Source organism: Chrysemys picta, chromosome 3 (assembly GCF_011386835.1).
Source record: "Chrysemys picta bellii isolate R12L10 chromosome 3, ASM1138683v2, whole genome shotgun sequence".
Taxonomy (NCBI): Eukaryota; Metazoa; Chordata; order Testudines; family Emydidae; genus Chrysemys; species Chrysemys picta.
The window spans coordinates 83,286,267-83,310,191 of NC_088793.1; the positions used below are offsets into that span (position 1 = coordinate 83,286,267).

Below are 23,925 nucleotides of genomic sequence, written 5' to 3' on the forward strand. Positions count from 1 at the left end.
GCCTGGAGCAGCGAACCGCGGCCACTGGGAGCCGCGATCGGTCGAACCTGCGGATGCGGCAGATAAACAGCCCGGCCCGGCCCGGCAGGGGCTTTCCCTGCACAAGCAGCGGAACAAGTTTGGGAACCACTGATCTAGTCTGACCTACCTTTATGTAGTCATGTCCTTTTCCATTCAGGGTTTTAAAAAAATCAACAGGTAGAGTAAGAGTAAGTTCTTTCACTTTATAGGCAGTCAGTGGTGAGCCTGAAGGTATATATGAATAGCCCTATGCCAGTATATGTAGGACTATTTTTCAAACATTATATACTTAGAATCTTAGCTATTGTAAGCATCTCAGATACTGACATTATAAAATTTGTCAACATTTAAAATTTCTTCCTGAGAGACTTTCGATGGTTCCAATCAGTTGTCTGCTGCTTTGCTTTTGGAGTGCAGGACACGACCCTTTGTCCTTGCCATCTCATGAAGTTTCACTGCACAGACTTCATTCTAAAATATGAAAGCTGGGTTGTTTTTTAAAAAAGAACCACTGCCTCTGTGTATTGGTTTCTTTGGATTGGAGGCTCTTTTGCTCACTGCTTTGTTTGCATAGCTAACAAACCATTCTGTTCCTTTATTTTTGTGTAACAGCTTTTAAATATCTGCCCCTCTTCTCCCTGTCAGTCAGAGCCACTATAAAGGCAGCAACCCTTTTATCATCTCTAATGGATCTCCTCATAGGAATTCTAAAGGTGTTGCTTCCACCCAGACATATTGGTTGTTTTTCCACATTAATAACCAGATCCGTGCCTTCTGCTCTAGAGGGGAAACCTGGAACCTGATTATTTTGAACATGTGCTGTACTTGGTTTCCAAGCCTTCTCTCAGTCTTGCAAAAACTCTTAATTTCATGGATTGCATGTAAGATTTATCCTCCTGATGGGCTTTCTCACAGGAAGTGACTTTAGACTCAGCAGAGTCCAGCTGTTGCTTATCTTTCTCTTTTCATCCATCAAGCCTGTCAGTTGTATCAGTGAGTATTTTAATTCTGACTTCTGCAGAGGACTAGATCTCAGGCCTCCTTCTTTGTAGTGGGAGTATGAATAGAATAGATCTGTGCTGGGTAGCTGGTGGGTGTGAAGATGAGCAAGGAAGTGAAAAAGATGGCATCTGGTCTGATCAAGGCAGATCCAAGAAGTGTGGTTTAAAGAGTCTCTTTTTAGCTTTGTTCTTAGGCATTCTTATACTTGCCACAGGGATTCTGCTACAGCAGGCAGCACTTAAAACATTTTTCATCCATTTTGGGCTTGAACAGAGCTTTCAAAAAGAGAATTCAAAATATCTAGGCTTTCATGAACTGTTAGAGCATTTGATCAACCCCATCTAAATTAGGACGCTTCACCCTCTCTTGAAGAAACTCTACACCAGTTTTAAACTGTTAAGAGTTGACTCATTTCCCAAACAATTCTCTGTAAGAATGGAACAAAAACTCCACCCCCTACTTCTACATCTTCTTCTGTGTGCCAATTAAAGAGAGAAATTATATATCTTCATGAAGTCTGTAAATTTGTATTTGCTTCCATTATCATATTCCCCTTTCTTTAGATCTAGTATTGTATACATTTTACTCATTCCACTTGTCACAACTTGTGACTGATAGAGGTTTGCAATTATGGACTTCATGCTTTCATAGAAGCCAACAAGATAGAGTTAGGAGTGAACTAAGGTGATTAAAAAAGACGGGTACTGTAGCTAATGAAATTAGTTTTAATTGGAATCAGAATTAGAGAAGGGACAGCTCCCTCTAAAAGGAATTAAAAACAGAGGGAAGAAAACTGAGGGAGCAGAGAAGGAGAGCGTATAGAATGGAGTATATCTGTACCACACTGGTCACCATGGTATCTAAGAGACTTTGTGAGGATAGCCAGTTAGCTGATGCAAAAAAATTTCTGCCATCTAAGGAGTTTTGGAGAAGTTATACTGACAAAAATGGTAGAGTAGACAAGCCCTAAGTTTAAGTGAGCTTTCTCACAATAGAAACAGCTGTGTTGTGAATTGACACCTGGAGGGTAAGAGCCCACATCTCCTCCAAAAACCCTTCAACAACCGAGCCTTCCTAGAACATATGAAGCAATGAGTGAGCCGTGTATTTTAAGATCACTCCCACGCTGTGAAACCAGGACTATTTTACAAAAGTTAATAGATTTGTTAAATATCAATATAATGTGCTAAACAAACTAAAATAAATTGCTCTTGCTGGAAGTTCACAGAAATAACAGATGGAAAAAATCTACTCAGTCCAGCCAGTGCAGGATTGTTTCCCATTATATGCTCCCACTGATTTCAGCCTACAGAGCCGGGGTAGCAGGCGCCATGGGAGCTTCAGAGCTACAGTAACAGGAATGGAATAGATCCATTGCTGCTTTTTGGCTTCGTGGGAAAGATTCCATCCCCCACTTGCTCCTTGAAACCCCTCTCAGTGCACACAGCCTGGCAACTCAGGCTGGACACTTGGGAAATAATTTGCATATTTGTTTGCACATCTCTAACTGGAAGCTAAGTGCAGGGCCTGTGGATTGTTTTCTTGGCACAAAATAATCTAACATTTGTGACCCAAACCACCAAAAGCCCAAAACACAAAGTTAAGGCTGACACCCGCTCTTTAGCTCAAGCCATTGTACTTTTTAATCACAGTGCCAAGAGTTGTCAGCTTTAACTCTGGCTTTTTTTGGATTGTGTTGCAGCCTAATAAGTTATAGGCCAGCTTCTCTAGTCAATGTTTTTGCTGCACAGAAGGCTTCACATTTTGTAAGCCTTTACAGCACAGCTGTGCTCAGAGATAAAACAGAATGTGTATACAGTACAGTATGCATTCAACTGATGCACTAGATTCTTCCCACCATATGTATAGCGTGGTGTGCATTTCACTCTGATACTTCACTGCCAAACTGCCAGGAGCAAATAAACAAATGGCAAAAGAGACACACCATATGAGGTATTGCCAGGCATGTGACCTAGACCTTCAAAAGAAACCCTTGCTGCTTTCAAAGGATTACAGAGTCTGATTTTTAAAGTCTTGCATTCACTGCATAAGATTTCTTGCCATTGCAGATTGTGAGGTATCTCAGTTGGAGAGGCACCTGTATTCCCCTTTTCACAGCCAGTGGTCCCATCAGGTCTTTCACCTTCTCCCTCACATGTAATCCACTTCCACCATCTCCAAAGCCAGTGATTCAGCATCAGCATTTTAAACCAGGAGGAACAATGGAGATCTGTGTAATAATGGTTTAATTCTAGGCAGAGTGTAGTGATGAAAATACACATAATTAGGATAATGGGAATAATATTCCTAACAATTAATATGTGAAATAATGCAAGGGAGACAAATAATTGTTCCTTCTCCCTCCCCACAGGAAAAAAAAAAAAAAAAAAAAGTAAAGTTGCCTTGCACAGACAAGATCACTAGGATGTCAGTAGTAAACTGACAATGTCAATTGCATGGTTTGATGGAATTAATTTAGATTATAATTCTATTGCCAGAGCTCCCATTCTGAGGAGGAAAAGAAGACAAATTCCATAACACCCCTCCTTTCCCACCAGCCCATATTAATATCACTCCAGCAGTCCCGTGAGTGCTAGCACAGGGACATGTGGGCCAATTTCAGTGTCAGCTGGAACCTTCAGATGTCCAGGCGGCACATCTATCTCTAGCCCAGTGATTATCTTGCTAGATCAATCTTTGTCTAACCATAGAATTACTGATGGCTACCCTGAGGGAAAAGAGAGGCTTTATTCACTTTACAGCAGTTTTAGCCACAGTCTTTAAGAAGTACTCCAAAGCAACAAGAAGCAACACCCATTCCCCTCTCTGAAAAAGCCTGTACCCACAATATTAGAAGAAGATTTCTGACTATCAGAGAAGCCTTCCAATAGGAATTGTGGGGGCAAACAATGTAACCAGCTGTAAGATGGAGGTTGATAAGTCCATGGACGGAGTTATATGATAAGGGACTGGGGCTCAGTGACCCAGGAGGCCCATTCCAGTTCTGTATCTCTGGTATGCAGGATGGGAGCCAGTAATGAGAACAGGCCTCTAGCTTTTGGTAGAGTCAGCTGTGGAATAGAAAATACTGCTGGTTACATCAGCTAGAGACAACATTCAAGGGTAGCATTTTGCTTAAAGGATTTACTTAGAATTGATTCTTTGCTTGATGCTGTTCTGTTTTTGTACAGTGACAGCAACAGGAACTCAATTCCCATTAGCCTTGCAACCTGCTACTTTTATACATAACATAACCAAAGACAATGGTCACATGCTTTGTCAGCTAAATAATGGGAAACAGGTTGTACCGAGCACAGAGGATGAAAGGCTACATTTCTGTACAGGTCTCTATGGAGTCTCCTTAGACAGAGATGTCATTTCACATCTACCCTAAAGTAAGACACAAAGTTCCTGTATTTTCTGCACTAACTACAGGAACCGCAGGCTTTAAAGCTATAGCGCAATACGGCCGGATTAGGATTCAGGAACCTATGAAAGGACTTTGCACTCCAGCACATTGGGAAGCCCAACATCCTACATAACAGGTTTTTAGACGGTGAGGCAGGGTTCAGTTGGGGAATAGGATTGAGGTCAGTGGACCAGCTGCTACCTGGATCCCACAGCCATTATCCCCTGCACAGCAGGAGTTGGAGGTGCGTGAGGGCTTCACTAGTGGCCACCAAACAGTTCTCTGCTGCTGCGTGGCCTGTGGTGAAGAAGACAAGGTTGATTCCTTTCCATGGGCCTATAGAGACCCTTGCACCATAAAACTATCTTCCATTGCTCCAGATGTCCCAGACCTGACCTGCCCCACTCAATGAATAAATTAAAGCATTAGGACAGGAGGCGAGAGAGGCAATGACAAGTGTAGGCTAAGGAGAAAGAAAGTATGTTGTAAGATTAAATTTGAAGAGGGAGAAGCTGGAGAGAGCAGAAGCGGCAGAGGACAAAGCTATTACATCACTGGTAATAGTGTGTAGGAAAGGACTGAAAGGTAGCTGATGTTAGACAACTAGAGGGGGCTGGGCGGGCACTAAATACAGATGAGTGATAGGCTGGAACAAACCCCTGGAGGCCTTTAAAAACAGAGAGCGCCATTTCAAAATGGACCTTGAGATGGATGAGGAACTGAGGTGCTGGCTGAGGCAGGAGTGATGTGGACACATTTATTTGTACACAGGTGGAGACAGGCAGCAGAGTTGTGAACATGTTAGAGTCTGGTGCAGCCACAGATAAGGAATGTGCATTAGTCAGGCAGGTAGGGGACATGGAGGAGGAGGAAAGTTCAGGGAACAGATATTGGTGGCAAGTAAAAGTCAAGGAGGGAGACAGAGGAGATAGTAGATGTGTTTGAGGTTGTGCCTTTCGTCCAGTAAAAGCATTTCCATCTGTAAGCACATCTTTGAGAAATTAAAGCGGTAGAGGTTGGTTGGTTTCTTTTGCTGTGATACCAGCGCACAGCATTGAAAACATTAGCTCTTGCCCAATATATTTCAGTACTCAAAGTCAGGCAGGCAAAGTTAATTCACGTGCAATAAAAAGAAAATCCCATGACACAGTCAAAGGATAAACTTCACAGTCACCTCTCACTGTCTAAGAAGATCAGTTTGCTATCCACATTCTCATGAGTCTGGATAGCCACTCTCCTTGGTTTTTTAGGCCTTGTATACGTTGCTGGCACCTAGGGTGACCAGATGTCCCGATATTTCATTGTCTGTCCCGCGTCCTGACCGATCTTTGGTCGGGACGCATTTGTCCTGATATCCGCCGGCAGCACTGTGGGTTGTTTTTTTTTGCTCAGCCGGGGCAGGACTCGGCTTTTTTTTTTTTTTTTTTTTGCTCTGCCAGCTCTGCCCCCCATGTGTCCCGATATTTTCTTCCCCTCCAGGTAATATTGTGTTGCAGCATTGCACGTGGTGGCAGAGGATAGTAGAAAGCATTTGTTGATTCAGAATTGAATTTCTGCATAGTTAAGAACATAAGAACGGCCGTACCGGGTCAGACCAAAGGTCCATCCAGCCCAGTATCCTGTCTACCGACAGTGGCCAATGCCAGGTGCCCCAGAGGGAGTGGACCAACAGGCAATGATCAAGTGATCTCTCTCCTGCCATCCATCTCCATCCTCTGACAAACAGAGGCTAGGGACACCATTCCTTACCCATCTTGGCTAATAGCCATTAATGGACTTAACCACCATGAATTTATCCTGTTCTCTTTTAAATGCTGTTGTAGTTCTAGGAAGACACTGGACATGTTAAGTTACATCCTATTTGCCAGCATGAACGCAGCACATGGTAATAACTAGTACTTTAAGGAAGATAGGGAAAGTTGGAAGGACAAGCTGCCTTATATCTACTATACCAGGGATGGGCAAACTTTTTGGCCCCTAGGGCCACTTCTGGGTATGGAAATTGTATGATGGGCCATGAATGCTCGCAAAATTGGGGGTTAGGGTGCTGGAGGGGGTGAGGGCTCCGGCTGGGGATGCGGGCTCTGGGGTGGGGCCAGAAATGAGAAGTTCAGGGTGCGGGAGGAGGCTCCAGGCTGGGGCAGAGGGTTGGGGTGCAGGGGGGGTGAGGGCTCCAGCTGGGGGTGCAGGCTATGTGGTGGGGCTGGAGATGAGGGGTTTGAGGTGCAGGAGGGTGCTCCAGGCTGAGACCAAGTGGCTCGGAGGGTGGGAGGCCGATCATGGCTGGGGCAGGGGATTGGGACACGGAGGGGGTGGGGGTGCAGGCTCTGGGCAGTGCTTACCTCAAGCAGCTCCCAGAAGCTCCCCCCTCTGGCTCCGACGTGGAGGGGCAGCCAGACGGCTCTGGATGCTGTCCTGTCTGCAGGCGCTTGGGGCGGGGGCAGTGTGCAAAGCCCCCTGGCTGCCCCTATACTTAGGAGCTGGCGGGGGGACATGCTGCTGCTTCCAGGAGCCACGCGGAGTTGGACAAGCCCCTGACCCCGTTCCCTGGCTGGAGTGCTGGAGCGGAGCAAGCCCTGGATCCCGCTCGCCAGCGGGAGCTCGAGGGCCGGATTAAAACGTCTGGAGGGCCGGATGTGCCCCCCCAGGCTGTATTTGCCCACCCCTGTGCTATACCAACCTTCATTGCCTTTAAAGATATAACTCAGAGTGAAGGGATCAAAAACTAATTGTGATCTAAAGGTACATAATCAAAGGAAGTGTTGATAATGATGACCTGTGTCCTTCACCTCCAGTTCAGCTGTCTGGTATTGTAATTAATGTCCTTCACCTCCAATCAGATTTTACTTTTCTGCAGCTTATAACTGCCACTGTCCCATCTTTTATTACAGCTATTCATCATCTTCAGAAAGACTGGGAGATGAAATTTAGATTGTCCTGAAGCTTTCCCCCTCTATCCCTTCAACTAAGCTCCCTGCTTGTTAGGTTCCTCCCCCTCACAGAATGTTCATCCCTTCATGGAGATCTTAACATTATAATTATTATTAAATGTTATAGCCCCTAGATTTGAATGTATTAATGGACCAAGTAGCATGTCACACAAAAGTTGTGTCACAAGTTTAGTTCTTATTTAAACAGAGCTTCACATTGTTATACTTTGAAAGAAAGACTATGGAAGATACGGAAGAGAATAAATGCTTCTCCTTGTCTATCTCCCTCACACACAAACACATAGCATTAATCAGAGCTTAACATTTATTAAGTAGTAGCCTGCAGGAACAACAGAAGGGCTTTACCGCCCAGATTTGGCCTTTTCTTTTCCTCTCCAGGCCTATTTAGAGCATGTAAATGTTTGTACAATACAAAAAACGGGAATTAAAAAAGGCCACTGAGTCTTTAAGGCTCATTGTTATCTTCTCCATTGATCAAATTTGGCATCCCTTAATTTGATATTGACTGTTGTGAGGCTAATAAGATGAGCTGTCAGTGAGGGAGGAGGTGAGGGTTTATAGTAATGGTACCTTGATCACGGCTAGTCTATAAAAGCCAGTGGGGAGAAGAGTTCATTAAACCAGTTAAGGATTGCTAAAAAATAAATAAAAATTATGCTCCAAGTCAAGTTGATTAATCTTGTATGTGACATCACGATCAGAGAAACTGTTTGTTGCTAGTTCAATATTTACAGTCCTGTGAGAAGCTGTTATATTGAAACAAATTCATTAGAGACAGTGATTTGTTTCGTTCATGGGCCTCAGCTAACCATAACCAACATCTGAGGGATTTTTTTTCCTTATTGTTGTTTTTATGTCCCCGCGCCCCCTTTTCTCTGGGAGGCTAATTGGAAATGTTTGCTTTCTCTGTACATGAGCATCTTATCTGTATTCTGGAATCCTTGTACTAATGGGATCAATTGAAAGGAATACTCAAGTTCCCTGACAATGAACCACACAAAATAAATTCAAGAAAGCTTTTATCTCATAAATTAAAATAAATAAGAAACACAAAGAGAGAGAGAGATTGTTAGGAACATTTGGCTACATTGGAGTTAGCTAGTCATTACAAAGATGGAATCTGTTACGAAGTATGTAGTATATTATCATTTGTGTTCTAGCTGTACTTTAGGCCGACAGTGAATATGCTGCAATAACTGTCAGGCACAGTCCATTACCGTCTCTCAATGGGGCCTATCGTTAATCAGAGATCAGATCAGCAGAATAGCCTCTCGTTTATTAAAGTCTCATGCAGCTGTGACTTGACCAAGAAATGGTCACGGGGTAATAAGCAAAGTTTATTTCAAATTATCCCGATGTTATGTATTTGTCATAATATTTATTCTTTGAAGATTCTGCATTGGATATGAAAAAATTATATGTGTCAAGGTTTGTGTGGTTTGAAAAAATTAGCTTTTGTGTCAGCCACCTGAACACTTCTCATATATCAGTATATCGTGAACTGTCAGGACAGGATTAGCACAGCCCTAGAGAAGTCAGTAACAACAGAAACTGCCTATTTAATATCCCGTAGAGAAAGGAAAAAGATGGGATGTGCCTGGATTTTAAAGGGAAAATAAGTTTCTCTAGGTTTACTTTGTTAACAGAGGATTTTCATTTGAAAACGCAAAGGTAGTTTCATGATTAAGCAGAGGACTGGTAGGGTATAGGTATGGGTTCTAGTCCTGGCTCTGCCTTGATTTGCTTGTGAACACAAGTTATTTAACCTCTCAGTGCTTCAGTTTTCCCATCTATAAAAATGAGATGAAGGGGACAAAACTCAAGACAGGTTAAGCATCAGTGCAGTAGGTTCTCAATGCCTTTCAGGACTTGGCTGAATAGTACTTCATGCTTTACAGACATGTTGTGAGACTAAAGATGTTCATTAATGTTCATAAAGTGCTTCTAGATCATCAGATGGAAGGTTCTGTTAGAGTACAGTATTATAAATAATTTATAAAAGAAAATCCTGAGTCAAAAACCTGTGGAGTGTAATTGCTTATGTACACCATATATGAAACAGACATTAAAAAAAAAAAAGGTAATGAATCCAGAGGGTTGAGTCCTTCATTCATTGTCAAGGTCTTGACTGTCTCTTGAAAGTGTAGTGGGATGAAAGGTATGATTTCATTGCACACTAGAGTGATTTGTTATTACTACTTCTTACCTGATTCAGTTATAATGTTGCTTGCATTACAATGGGGCTTAGAGCTTGCATTTTAAATATAGGCTGATGGTATAGTCACACCAGAAAAATGTGACTCAAAAAAATCCAACGCACAATATGATACCGTTATGAGCCACAACCCTTGCAGGGGCATCTGTATTTATTGATCATACAAAATAAATTAACTGTTTATTAGATTTTCAAGCACAGAGAAAACAAATGTGCTCAAGCTGTGTCAGAAAGTGAACATTATGCTCCTTACTAGCTGAGATCACTTTGAAGGGGATTACTTCAGAAACAGTTATTATCCTGTGATTTCACAGGACAGCCCTGTCTCCTTTGTCACACAATATTATATTTTCCTGGAGCATTTTTTTCTCAGCAGAACTGCCTGTTTAACACACAGGGCCTTTATTTATTTTTCAAAATCAGACAGTATTTTGTATGTTGACATAATGGAAAGGAAAGTTCTTAATGATGTGCTTCTCCAGGTTTTAAACTAATAATAACCTCACGCCAGGCCTCTGGCTCCTTAACCTGTATCCTCACCAAAACTATTATGCGCCAGACCTCCCCAACTTAGGGGTTTTAAATCCATTTCTGAACCCAGATTCTTCTAAGTGTTGGGGTGGTCAGATTTGGTATTTGCTTTTGGCTATTATAGAAACAGGATGGCGTCATTTGAGTTCTGTATTTGCGGGAGCAGCTCCAGTCAGGCCAATGGGGCTGCACATGGGGGCCTGGGGAGGGCGGGGGGGCGGAAATTCTGCACCTGCCCAAAACTTGCAGTTTGGGGAGACAGTGCCTTCCCCCCCAAAAACTACACCCATGGTTTTTATTTGGATCCATCTCTGCTAAGAAGTGATGTTTATAAACCACTATTTATCAAATGATCCCAAAACACTAAACAAATTTTACCAAGAGATAGACTGAAGTTGTGCCATAGGGGATTTCAAGATGTTGAACTGTACCGTCTGCTTGGACTCTCAAGCTGCAAAGCTGAACTGAATCTTGAAGGCACCTCTGCATGAGCTCCTACATGATCAGAAAGCCCTCCCCAGCTGTGGAGTCCCTGGCGCTGCCCCTGGCTACCATGCATGCCAGTGAAATCAAAGTAGGCTGTGCCAAATGGACAGCAAACTATTGTGTGTAGGTTCTCTCCAGCTGCACAGGCACAATCACGGGAGGGGGGCGGGTGTGGACATGTCTCCCAAGAGTTTACTATTCCCTTGATGTCATCATCTGAGTTTCTAATATAAAAAATAAGCAGAAAGAGGGTGTGTATGGAAAATCAGCAGCACCCTTTCTGACCTCCCCCCTCTTATTGCATCATAAAGAAGTTAAAAAGGGGCACAGACCCAATTTCTATTTTCCTTTGCCGGTCACCTCTAGTAGAGGGATTGTCTCCTGGACTACTTCTCCTCCCCTTGGCGACCAAATAACATTCCTGTGGCGACTGCAGCAGTTGCTTACATGGAAAAATAACATTAGGAAAGTAATGTATTTTTAGCTGTCTTTTAATTCATTTCAGCAGCTGGAAAAAAAGGGGAGTTAGCATCATGTGACCAGTGAGCTCTCCACAGCCCACCAGCAATTGCTAAGAGGACCACTGGTGGCACACAGACCGCAGTTTGGGAACTATTTAATAGGGCCTTTATTTCTAGCCTAGGGCGGTCATAAGAAAACAAACCTGTGAACTAGTCCAGGACTGACTATTAAAAGTGTGATTTGCAACCTTTGCTTTTCACTAATCTGACTTTTAGGGGAATTTATTAAACAATTTTGTGGCCTTTTTAAAAATACACAGTGGCTGTCTGAAAGGTGCTGAGAGGTTTGGAATACTAGGAATAGTACCAGCTGAGATGGATTTATGGGCAGAGTGCAGGTGAGAAGGCCAAAAGGTTAAAAAAAAATTAAATGTGGTTTATTGCCTCATTCTGTGGTTTGGGCAAAATCCGGCAGCCTTATTGAGGCAAAACTCCCATAAGCATTGGTGGGAGTTTTCCCTAAATAGGGATTGCAGTATTTGTCCATTTATTCCATGATTGCAGAAATAACGGAATATGTTCTACAGATTGTAGTCCCCACTGTGGTCCCTGGTCTGCTTCTGGGACTGTGCCTCACTCAGGACTTGTGGCGAGGCCCCAATTTAGTTAGTTAGTGTACTAATATATTTATGAAGTGAATATCTATAAATGGACGTGGAGAACTATTTTTACCATTACTGGTTGAAGTGAGTAGAGGAACCATAGTAATAACCGATTAGCTGGGACAATAGAAATCCAGAGGACCATAACATTTCAAGGATTAGCATCTAACTGTGGATTTCCTGCAAATTTTGCTGTATTCTTCATAAGATACACTTTGTGGGGATTAAAGAGGGAGCTCCATGTCCTTCTGGTAGAAATGATAACCTTCACAATGAAAATGGCAGCCCTGTTGTCTTTTGCATCTGTAGCCACACTGACTGAAACAACAGGAATTGGACTGGAAGTTTTGACTAGTAGTCAAATATTCTATGAGTCTGGGTTACTGAGATATTTGCTGTTATTGTCCTTAACAACCAGGTATTTGAAGCATATTTAGCTAAATAGCACTGGACTTTTATGGGTTAGCTTGTGCGATTTTTGTGCATTTTTCTTATAAGCTTTATCCTACTTTAGAGAAGGCCGTTACTACAATCATAAATTATATCACCATGTAGCTAAACTGTTGTGAGTATAAGTACATGTAGATTTTGCCCAATAAGCTGTCAGAGACATTCAAAATTGGATAAAACAAAGTTTGGATAAGTAGGGGAGGCAGTGCATTACCATCAGCTTGTGTGGCAATTTTGGTTAGGTGGGCAGGGTGAAATAGGATTTGACTGTATATTCTCTCTCTCTCTCTCTCTCTCTCTCTCTCACACACACACACACACACACACACACACACACACACACACACACACACACACACACACACACTATAAAAACAAATTTCTATTTAGTTTTATAAGGTGTTTGTACTTACAGATTGCAGCAGTACATGTCTACAGACGGTCACTGACAAGCTAGAATGTGTACGCTGTCATGTACAGGCTGTTACAAAGCAATATCTTTAGATACAGTGTAACTTGTATTTAGTGGAAGCCAGATAGTACTTCAGAGCCTTACATGATACCTGCTTTGTACCGACAGATCTCTCTCTCTCGCTCTCTCTCTCTCATTTGAGTATCATAAGGTTTCTTTTTTGACAGAGTGGGTGGAAAGCTAGTGACTTAGTCAGTAGCCCTATACTGCTGCTTTGGGACACAAAGCTGACAAGCTCAAATTCCACTCTGAGAAGGGCATTTGTGTAGATATTTGTCTCCCAGCTGCACTTGAGGTTATTTGGAAGAATGGTCTGAGCATAAGGCTTGCTAGAGGCCCTTAATTAAATCCTACTTCCTCTGGGGAGGGAGAAGGAGAGGGAAGGACAACACATGCGTTCAAAAAGTGAAAAGGCAGGGTACACAACACAGTCTAACCTGGACATGTTTAGTGTTTCACATGGCAGGATGGATAAATTTTTGGTGTGTGTGGGAGAGTTCATTCTTAAAGTGCAGGGATAAAAGAGACATAGTGAACAGAAATCTAGTCAGTTAAAAAAAATGAGTTAAAAGTAATTTCAGGTACTTCACCTGCTTGAATCCCCTGTCAGTTTTTTGTGCTTTTACAATCATATTTTCCTTAAAAAAAAAAAAATCTTTCTCCTTAGCTGGTGTGTGAGAGATCTTCACAGACAAAAGGGGAAACTGATCAATAGATTAGACAAAAGTGCTGTGAAATATACAAAGTAAACAAACCTAGTTATTTTACCCTTCATCTGGTAATATAAATGATAGTTATGCCATAGTTATCTTAGATATTATTTGTAAAACATTTTCAGACAGATGACTGAATTTTAAATTGATAACATCCCTGGGAAGTGAAGTCTGCTAGTGTCCACACCACAGTTACAGTTAGGGGCCTGATTCAGAAACCATTGGAGTCAGTGGGTTTTGGATCAGGTATAGATACTTATAGATACTTTTTAAAAACTTCAATATTGTTAACCCTGTCATTCCCCTTTCACACCCCAAACACCTTCCACCTCCACAAAGAGGGACAGAAGCTTATTTGAAGACAAGCAACAAGTTATAGAATTTACAGACTCTCCCCGACTTACGCAAGGCATTCTGTTTCGGATTTTGTGTTGGGAACGCATACCCAACAATTACGCCAGAAAAAAAAAAAAAGAGCTTATGGAACTTATGGAGCTTTTTCCGTAAGTGTGGCTTTGCATAACTCGGGTCTTGCGTAACCCGGGGAGCGTCTGTACAAGGTGCAAATATCTTTCATAAATGCCAGCACTAAAAAGAAAAATTTATCAGAGCTCTGAATATGACACATTAAAATGGACAGCTCACACTACATTAAGGAAGAACAATATGTAAGTGCTGTCATAGCTTCATAGATGTGTGTTCATTGTTTTTCTCTCTCCTCCTCCCTTCCCCAATCCATACATCACAACAGGTAGTTCTCAGCTGTTCCTTTTGCAGCAGACATACGTTTTATCTAAAGAGACAGAAGACCGAGCTACCTGCTGCTTACTGTATGGCTTTCCTGTGTTCCTCTTTTTTTTTCCCCCTAGTTCACTGGGGGCCTATTTAAATAAGCTGGCATGGAGCCAGAAGCTCATCATTTTAATGCAGTGTAAAATGGAATATGCATAATTATATGCAAGCCATATGTGAAGGAGACAGCTCAGCTGTGAATTTTAGGAGGCTGAGAAAGAGTGAACAGTCAGGGATTAGATGAGATGAAAGCAGAACAGAGTGCAAGTGTCACCCAAATGAACGGTGTAATGAGTGTGTTGCTGACACTCCTCCTTTCACCTACTACTCCCTTTTGCTTTAACTCTAAACCAGAAAATGTTGTAGATTAGAAGGAAAATACTATATGCAAGCAATATTGCTAATGGGCTCTGTTAATGTCTCCATTTAAACTTCAGCTTTCTTAATTGACAGTGTAGATCAAAATAACCAGTAACTTTTAATGCATCTTCTTAATTAAATATTTTACCACATTTGATTGAAGAATCATTGTTCTTGTTAGATGATTGCTCTTTTCAGAGCTTTACTTAAAAATGAAGGGAGAATCCACTTATCTCTAATAGCATTACTTGTAAATTATGAGTATGAAAAGCTATTTGTAATGGCCTTGCTGTTAAAATGAAAATAGAGGTACGTTATCTAGGAATTGCTTAAGCATGTAAAAAAAAAAAAGTTTAAACAAGTACGTATGTAATGTAATCCTGAAAAATGCAATGAAGTAAATTGAAACCCTTAAGTGCTCACAATTTCCAGCTCAAATATTTCATTTTGGGTTTGTCTCTTGTTGTTTTAATTATTACACCACAGTGAATTTGCATGTTCAGCCTAAACTATGTAACAATCAGCATCCCAAGTTCTCATATCTAAAAGGTGTACTGCGTATTTAAACAAATTTCTTAATAATGTTGTATTTTGGGATTCCCGTTTGTTTTAATGATCTGAGCTGTTATGCTTTTAGCTATTTTTTTCTTCCATTATTTGTAAGTCCCTAAATAGGCCATTATATTTCCCTTCAGGCTAGAGATGAAGATGGACATGCTGAAAATTTTCCCCAGCAGCACTATGCTAAGGAAACTCCAAGGCTTGCCTTCAAGAATAACTGCGAACTACTTGTAAGAATAACATACTTACAACAAGTCTAGATTGTTACTTTAGCACAGTGAAAATAATTTTTTGAAAGGCTTTTGTTCATGATTACATACGTTATGAAATATTACAGCTTTTTTTTCCTGTTTAGAGTTCTAATGCTAGTTCTGATATCAATGAACAATTTTATCATCTCAAATTGTTTGCAAATCTTTTATATCTGATTATAGAACTTGAATGGCCTTGTCTTACTATCTTGTCTTGTACAGTAGTTCATAAGGAGCCATGAAGGGAATGGCTAGTAAAGCACAAGGAAAAAAACAAAACAAACAAAAAAAACCCACCGGCCTCACAAGCTGTAAAAGACATCTCCCCGCCCTCCTGCCCCAATCTTAGCTCTACATTGTTCTCAGACACTATTGTAATATTTTGTTCTGCTAGGAAACACAGCAGAGCTGACACGCAGTACTCCCTTTAGAATTCAACTGTTCCTCTATTTTTTAGTGTAATGTAGTCAGGCACTTTCCCCCTCTTCTTTTTTGAGGGGAAGGAGTGAAAGCCAGCGAAGTACTGACAAGGAGCCTGGAATGTTTACAAGGCGTAAGAGAGATGATATCAGCTGTGAAAGGATCTCTGTTCCAAGGCAGGGTTAATTTGCTGTTCATTTTAGCATTTGCAACTAGGCTAGGTTAAAAACAAGCAGGAATGCCTATTATATTTCTATTAAATGAATCTGTAGGGACCTAATATTCTCGATTAGCTTGCGAAAATGAGTGCTCCACAATGAATTTTTCTCTTTACCTAAAGTAAACAGAGAATGAATTGTCATTTATTTAAAAAGAGATTCACACATTGCCATTGAAAATGGAGCTTTTGATGAGTTTATAGAACTTTTCCCTACATTTCCTTTTCTTCCCAGCACCAGTAAGTAAATACCTCATTTGGCTAAGTGGAAATAGTTGGGGAAAATGAGAACACTCAGTTTTATTTTTAAGCAACTTACAGACTTTTTTCTAATTATAAGTATATAAAAGAGGGGGGAGGGGGAACACTGGCTGCAACTCCTCTGCCTCAGCAAATCCCCTCTACAGAAGATATAGGGCTGGAGAATGCTCTCAGTTCCAGATGTGCAACCCCCAAGTACGTTAGTCAGTTACACTCATGTAACTAAGTGCAGAAATTGGTCCTCAGGATCTCACTCTCATATCAGTGGTTTAAAAACAAAAGGCTGGGTTCTGCAGTCCAGCTGAGCTGTGCTTGGCACAGGACTGGGGAAATGGGCAATAAAGGTGGCTTTCTATCACCTTTGTTTTCGCCCCAATCTTGGGATCAGCCTGGGATCCATCCAGTATCTGGCATAAACTAAAGCAGTGAAAGCCCCCCAAAGGGTCATTCCAATAACTGTGAATAGCCAAAACACAGAGACACACTGGCCATGCCCCTATTCCCTGGGAATGCCCCCTACAACAGGGACAGGACAGGGACTGGCATAGTGGTAGCAACGTGTCACCCAAGGATACCCTTTACTAAGGAAATCTCCACTAGCTGGTTAAGATGTTTTCCAGCTGCTTTGTGCCACTTGTGTTACCCAAAAGGGCAAGACTCATCCATAATGGAATGCCACTTGAACAAAAGGTGTTACACCAGGCATGAATCTGGGCCTCAAGAACTGATCTTGCTACCACTGAAATCAATTGCAAAGTTCCTATTGATTGACTGGAGCAAGGTTAAGACCTAAGTGGCCAAAGAGTAGGAAAATTGAGCCAATTTATAATTATTCCCCTAATATTATATATTTACTAAATAAAAAGAGTTTCATTCCTTAATGACCACAGCCAATTACAAGAGCATTAGTCTCCTCAGGCCTGATACTGTGCATTCCCAGCATGTGCAAAACTCCTACTGAAGTCATCAGGAGTTCTGAGTGTACCAGGAATGCTGGATAGAGTCTGACACAATACACTAACACAGTCTGATCCATGAAATAATTCAGTTATTAATCCAAATGTAACTTTGCTTTTCTTTTAAAATAGATGAATGGAGCAACTAATGCCCACTCCAAGCATTGTTTTAATGTACAGTTACATTTCCCCCTATCAATCTATGTTTAAAATATTGTACTATTACATAACTCTTGTTCTACTCAGCAAAAGCTCTGAGTCATCCAACCTAGTATTTTGTCCTCTGTGTGTTTTTTGGACAGGTTTCAGTTCTTTTTTAAGGAAGTAATAAAAGTAATTTGTCATAGTTTTACTTTTCCGATGCTATTGGAAAAAAAGAATTGGCAGAGATGCTGCCTGGAGTCAATCTGCATTGAAAGAAAGAGGACAAAAATTATGAATATGCACTTCTGCTATCATTAAAGATATACTTGGATAGTACCTCTCTTTGAAAATACGTTGGTACTAGCCTTTGGAGATGGTGGATACTATGACTCGGATAGGATGCTAAATGTTTTATAGTCAGGCAGTCATTTTATTTATATATTTCCATTGAGTCTATGTTGTGTTAAAATGCAGTTGAAAACAAATATATTGAAAGTTAAGGGAGGGTAGTGTCTCTGTCTGAAGTGCTTGTCAATATTTCTATATTATTGTGGGCAATTTTCTGCTGGACAAGAGCAAAAAAAATAGAAAGAAAGTAGAAGGAAAAAACAAAAACAAAATGACAGGAACATTGTTTCCCAATGGAAAAAGCATAACCAGTCATTAACAGTGAGAGGCAGATGTTGGTTTCTTGCTTTTTGTAAAACAATGAAGAGTTAAGACTTTAAATGAAAGAGAAATTGAAACTTGTTTATTCTTTTGAGAATCCAGAAATCCTTGGAGTTTTCTTAGTGCAGTTTAGAGTAAGTTTTATAATAGCCTGTCAGATGGAATTGGAAGCTCAGGCTCAAAAGTGCTTTCTTAGCTTTAGGGTTCATCTGCCATTTTCCAATATGGTTTGTTGCAGCACGTACAGTCCCTACTGTTTGGGAAATGCTTCTGCTCCGAGGGTGCTGCCAGGATAGATCTAGGGGATCAAGCACTGATGGGTTCTGTATGCTAGTGCGCTCCCACAAGAACAAGAGTGCATGCTTAGAATGTTAATATCCTGGGTCACAGACACTCATTGAAAGACTTAACCCCTAAATACCTGGATAGATTTCTAAGTATAATAATAACCTATGTTATTGCAAATTGCATGGTTTCATCTTTGCTTATTTCTTCATTACTTAAGAGAGAAATATTCGGGCTAGCTAGGTACAACTCAGCGATTTAAAAAAAAAACCCAAAACAGCTAGATAGGAAGTAGAAGGAAGAATACATTATCATTTAACAAAAATTAAAGCTCTGAGTGCATATGGCAGCTCTGTGTATTAAGAAAGCCGTGACAATTAAAGATTTGGTTGGCATAAAAACCCATCGTGCAGTTATGGGATTACTTTATGGTATTGATTTCCCACTTTAAATCCAAAATATGCTATGTGCCATCACAGTTAATGCAGAACACACACACAAAAAACAGATATTAAACTCAATGAGGATATAGAATTTTCCTTGTGAACTTTTAGTCATTTTGAAAATTAAGTTTTCCCCAGGTTAACAATACCTGATAAAATCTTGGGAACTACATAATGCAAATATTTTTTAAAAGAATAAGGCCAGCATGGTGGCTTGGCTGGCAGCGCAATCCACTGCCAGGGTTCCCTGCATCAGGACTTAAATTTCTCAGCAGCTGGGAGCTTTTATATAGGCACATCTCTTTGTTTCCAGGAGAAAAGGGCAGAGTATAGTCCCCTGGAAGCTGATTGTCAAGTAGCAATGCAATTCAGCTAGTGCTGGATGTTGGGAAAGAGATGGGATTAAAGAGTGAAAAATGATGTGCTAGAATGAAAGGACTGGTGAAAAGCCTACAATTCCTCCTCTAAGCAGCCCAAATTCCTGAGTCATTGCCTAGAGAAAGTACAAGTCCTCCTAGGCCATGGGTGGGCAAACTACAGCCCAGGGACCACATTCGGCACTCCAGACATTTTAATCAGGCCCTCAAGCTCTCACCGAGAAGCAGTGTTGGAGGCTTTCCCCGCTCTGGCGCTCCAGCCATGGAGCTGGGTCAGGGTCTTGCCCCACTGTGCACGGCTCCCGGAAGCAGCGGCATGTCCCCACTCCGGCTCCTACGTGCAGGGGCAGCCAAGGGGCTCTGCATGCTGCCCCATCCCCAAGCGCCACCCCCCGCAACTCCCATTGGCCGGGAACCGCAGCCAATGGGAGCTGCAGGGGTGGCGCCTGCAGACAGGGCAATGTGCAGAGCCGCCTGACTGCACCTCCGCATAGGAGCCAGAGGAGGGACAGCTGCGGTTTCTGGGAGCCGCTTGAGGTAAGCACTGCCCAGAGCCTGGCCCCCAGGTCCCCTCTGGCGCCCCTGCTCCAGCCCTGATCCCCCGCCCATCCTCCGAACCCCTCGGTCCCAGCCCAGAGACCCTCCTGCATCCCCAAACCCTCATCCCCAGCCCCACGCCAGAGCCTGCATCCCCAGCCGGAGCCCTCCCGCAATCCAACCCCCAATTTTATGAGCATGCATGGCCCACCATACAATTTCCATACCCAGATGTGGCCCTTGGGCCAAAAAGTTTGCCCATCACTGTCCTAGGCTTATATCCAGGTTAGTCAGAGCAAGGGAGAGCCCCTACCAGGATGCCCCTCCCACAAAAATAGAAAATAAAAAACAACAGTTTGTTCTTGTTCTCTCTTGCTACCCACAATATTCAGTGCAGTTTTAGGATTAGTCAGTAAAGTATGTTACTTTCTGAGCAAGTGATAATTTTGGTGGACTAAGGAAATGAATTGCTGGACTGCTTTCCCAGATCACTTTTTAGGGAGACAAAGTAAGAACCATGTGCACCTACAGAATTATATAAAAAATACATCGCCAAGGATTGTAACTAGAATAGCACTATATTGCTGTGGTATGATAAATTCTGCCTCATGACTTTACTGCACAATTAGTTAAAAGATAGGCTTGCTGGGCAAAAGTCCTTATTTAAATACAAAATAAACCATACCCTGCCATCAGTTGTTACACAAAACTCTGCACATGCAAATCAGTGATCACACATATATCATTAATCTTTAGCAAAAGGGGAAAGGGAAACTATAAAAAAAAACCCACACACATAAAAATAGATTTAAGTATCAGACATGAAAAATTTCACTCTAGAATGAAAGACAGTTAGGGTTATGACAAACACTAACAAAAGCCAAAGCTATGGCTGATGCTCTGCCTTAATTTGTGGCATTGATATTGCAGCACTGATTTTATACAAGATCAGAAAATGTGGCATTCAGCAGTAGTTAAAGATGAAATCAAATTTAACTTTGGATGTCCTTCCATAGCTAGTTTATATCACACCCTTAATATTACACTCTTAAAACATTTTTTATGTATCAGAGTTTTTGACCAAAACAAAAAACAACATGTTTTCTAAAAATCTCTTGAGGCCTCATTAATATGAAAATTATTGACATTCACGCTTACATTTAACCTGATTGACAATTACAGGTATTTGACTCATTGTCTATCTTATAAGAGATGTTCTTGGTGGCTTTTTGTTTTGCTTTGCTTTTTTAAGTTTATCAGAACAAATTCCCATGCAAACAAACAAACAAACAAACAAACAAACAAACAAACAAAACCTGAAAACAAAAACACACAAAAAACAAAACAAAAAAACCAACCAACCAAACAAAAAACCCAATCTGCCCCAATAGTCACTTCAGCATAAACAAAAGGCAAATTTTGTTAGTGCACTTACATATCTTGTATTCTACATTATATTCAGTGCAACAATTATGGGGGGATATTTAGCTTGGAGAAGAGATATTTTTGTCTCCTGCTTCTCTATCTTTTCTTAGTTTGTGCCCATCTCTTTTTCTTTCTTCGTCTGTTTTGTTCTCTTTTTCCTTCTTTTCCCACTTCTTTTTCCAACACTTTGGTTTTCCTTCTCACTTTTACGTTCAAGCCAGCAGAGGGAGAGGTAGAGTAGCTTCCAGTTCCTGCCCAGGAAGGAATAGTTATACACAGTGCCTGCTACCAGGGAACTTGAATAGGATTGTGTGATCTTAGTTAACTATACTTCTAGCAGCTTTTGTGGTTGAAGTGCTCTATCATGCCACTAAAGCACAGCCTCACGTTGGGGTCTGCACAGATTTCCACTGTCTCAGTGGAAGCCACAGGAGTCTCTGTGCCTCAGGCAGACACAATGCCTCCCAGAGCTCCTGGGAGTGAGAAGAAGCTGGGTTGATGCACCATCCTTGAAAAGACTGCAAAGGCTTCCCCCGCTCTCTCTGCACCGTTCCCTAGTCCCACTGTCTTCCTGTCCCCTGGGGAATTGGGGAAGTACTATTCTAGCCAAGAGCAGCAAGACCGTTTGCTGACAGAGCACAGAGTCTTATTGTTCCAGGCTTCTTCTCAGGTGCACGGGTGTGGGGTGGTATATCTGTGCAGGGATCAGGCCCAATCTTGCCCAAAGCTTTTATAATTGCCAGAATGCAGTGCTTTTCTAACTCTCCAACTTCCAGTTGTTTTCCCGCAGATATCAGTAGATTTCTTTAAGTCCCCTGCTGTCCACTAATGGGTTAACACCCCTTTCGTGAGAACTACTGATTCAATTCATATCTTTCAATAACTGCAAAATAGCATAGTATATGCTGTGATTAGCTAGGGCAAAGAGACCCAAACCCAAAACCCACTGAAGTCAATGGAAAGCATGTCCCATTGACTGTAGTAGGCTTTGGATCAGGCTATGCAGAGTGGTCAGCATTGCATGTTATGGCTCTGTAACAAAAATCTCAGGGAAAAGTAATTACCACAGAGATGTGATGTTGCTGTTCTTAAAACCTCAGTAATCTTGGCCATGTGAATTTTAACCCTTTTTGTGATTAAAATAACAAAAGGGTTTAGGTCATATTATAGACTAACAGCCTGCAACATTTCATTTTCAAACGCTAAATTGTTCTTGAGTCATAGGAGCATGTTTTAAAAAAACACCGCAAAACCCACAAAAACTTGCATTCTGTTTCTTTTCAAGTCTGAAAAAATAGGCAAAATGATTTTAAATCATTTTTTTTAAAAAGGTATTGCTGCCAGGCTGAATTTGTGGGATATATTCTGTTCTCATTGCACACACTTAATGACCCTTCAAGTCTACCAGAGTTAAGCGCAAACATTTAGAAGAAGGGACTACACACTCTTTCTAGGTAAAGTTCCAACACAGAGTGAAATTGTAATGCTGACAGCCATAACCATATTAAATGGGTAGAGGTAGAAACACTGAGTGGCCAATCTGCTGGCCCCCTGACGAACCGTATACTTCCTAGATAGACATGTAGGTAGACACAAAATATGATCATTAACTCAGCAGGTTCAGTACAACAGAAAGCTAACAATGTTAATAGTATGGCCAAATAAAGAACAAGGACAGCAACATCAAGAACCCCAACCTGCCAATCACCATTAGATTTGCTGTCACCAGGAAATGATATACTATATGTTTGTCTTCACACCTCTCTCAACTAGAACAGCCGATAATTTTAGAACAAAAATGTCCACTGACACATGTGGCACTGCCCTTTATTATTATTATTATGTTATTTTCTACTATATAGTGAAGTGGAAGAATGGTCCTTTTGTTGTAGCACTAGTATGGACTTGGGAGGTTTGGAGTCTCTTCCTGGGTCTACAACAGACTTTCTGTGTGACCTTCAGCAAGTCACTAAATCCTTCAATGCCTCAGTTTCCCAATCTGTAAAATGGCAATAATAATATTTACCCTCCTTATGTCTGGTAGCTATTAAAATTTGCTTTGTTTTTTGCCTCATCCACACCAAGTTTAGAACTCTAAGCTTCTGATTCTAATGAAATCAATGAGAGCCTTTCCATTAACTTTAAATGGGCTTTGGACTGGGCTGTGGGGTGTGACAGGAGGAGAGGAACTGTACCATAAGGAGTAGAGAAAGACTGATATATATATCTTTGCTTTGCTTTTTGTGACCAAAAACCTGCTATACATGAGCTTACAAATAATTTAAACACTGTAGCAAAACCAAAAAATGGGTTTTAGAACACTATTTAATTTGTAAAAAGAACAGGAGTACTTGTGGCACCTTAGAGACTAACAAATTTATTAGAGCATAAGCTTTCGTGGACTACAGCCCACTTCTTCGGATGCATACCCGAAGAAGTGGGCTGTAGTCCACGAAAGCTTATGCTCTAATAAATTTGTTAGTCTCTAAGGTGCCACAAGTACTCCTGTTCTTTTTACGGATACAGACTAACACGGGCTGCACTCTGAAACCTATTTAATTTGTAGGACACTGTAATACTTAGAGACCAGCAGTGAAAATTATAGAAAATACAATCTATTCTGAAGATATAGCAAATTTATTTAGAGAGTCAAATATAGTAACTTTAGTGGAAATGAGATCCAAAAGCCCATGTCTTTTTATGCTGTGGGTTAGAGAATAGCTCTGATTTGCAGCATTAAAAGAGTGAGTGATTTTCCCTCTCTATTCTGATGTAAGTGCTCAGAATGTGATTATCTATGTGAGAACAATAATGAGGATAAGTGTCTTTGCCGAGAACTTTTTCCTGTAGCTGT

At 41.3% G+C, this 23,925-nt stretch overlaps 1 protein-coding gene across 5 annotated transcripts in view; it reads left to right on the forward strand.

Moving 5' to 3' along the window:
- The window catches only part of SOBP (sine oculis binding protein homolog), a 152,021-nt gene that overhangs the window by 54,843 nt on the left and 73,253 nt on the right, over nucleotides 1-23,925 (forward strand). For 3 of the 5 annotated variants that reach the window (XM_065588308.1, XM_005287672.5, XM_065588311.1), the window contains exon 5: nucleotides 15,221-15,316. The exons of the other annotated variants lie outside the window; for them this stretch is intronic. In XM_065588308.1, the coding sequence (XP_065444380.1) occupies nucleotides 15,221-15,316 (96 nt within the window). The remainder of the gene's footprint in view (nucleotides 1-15,220; nucleotides 15,317-23,925) is intronic. 5 annotated transcript variants of the gene reach the window in all.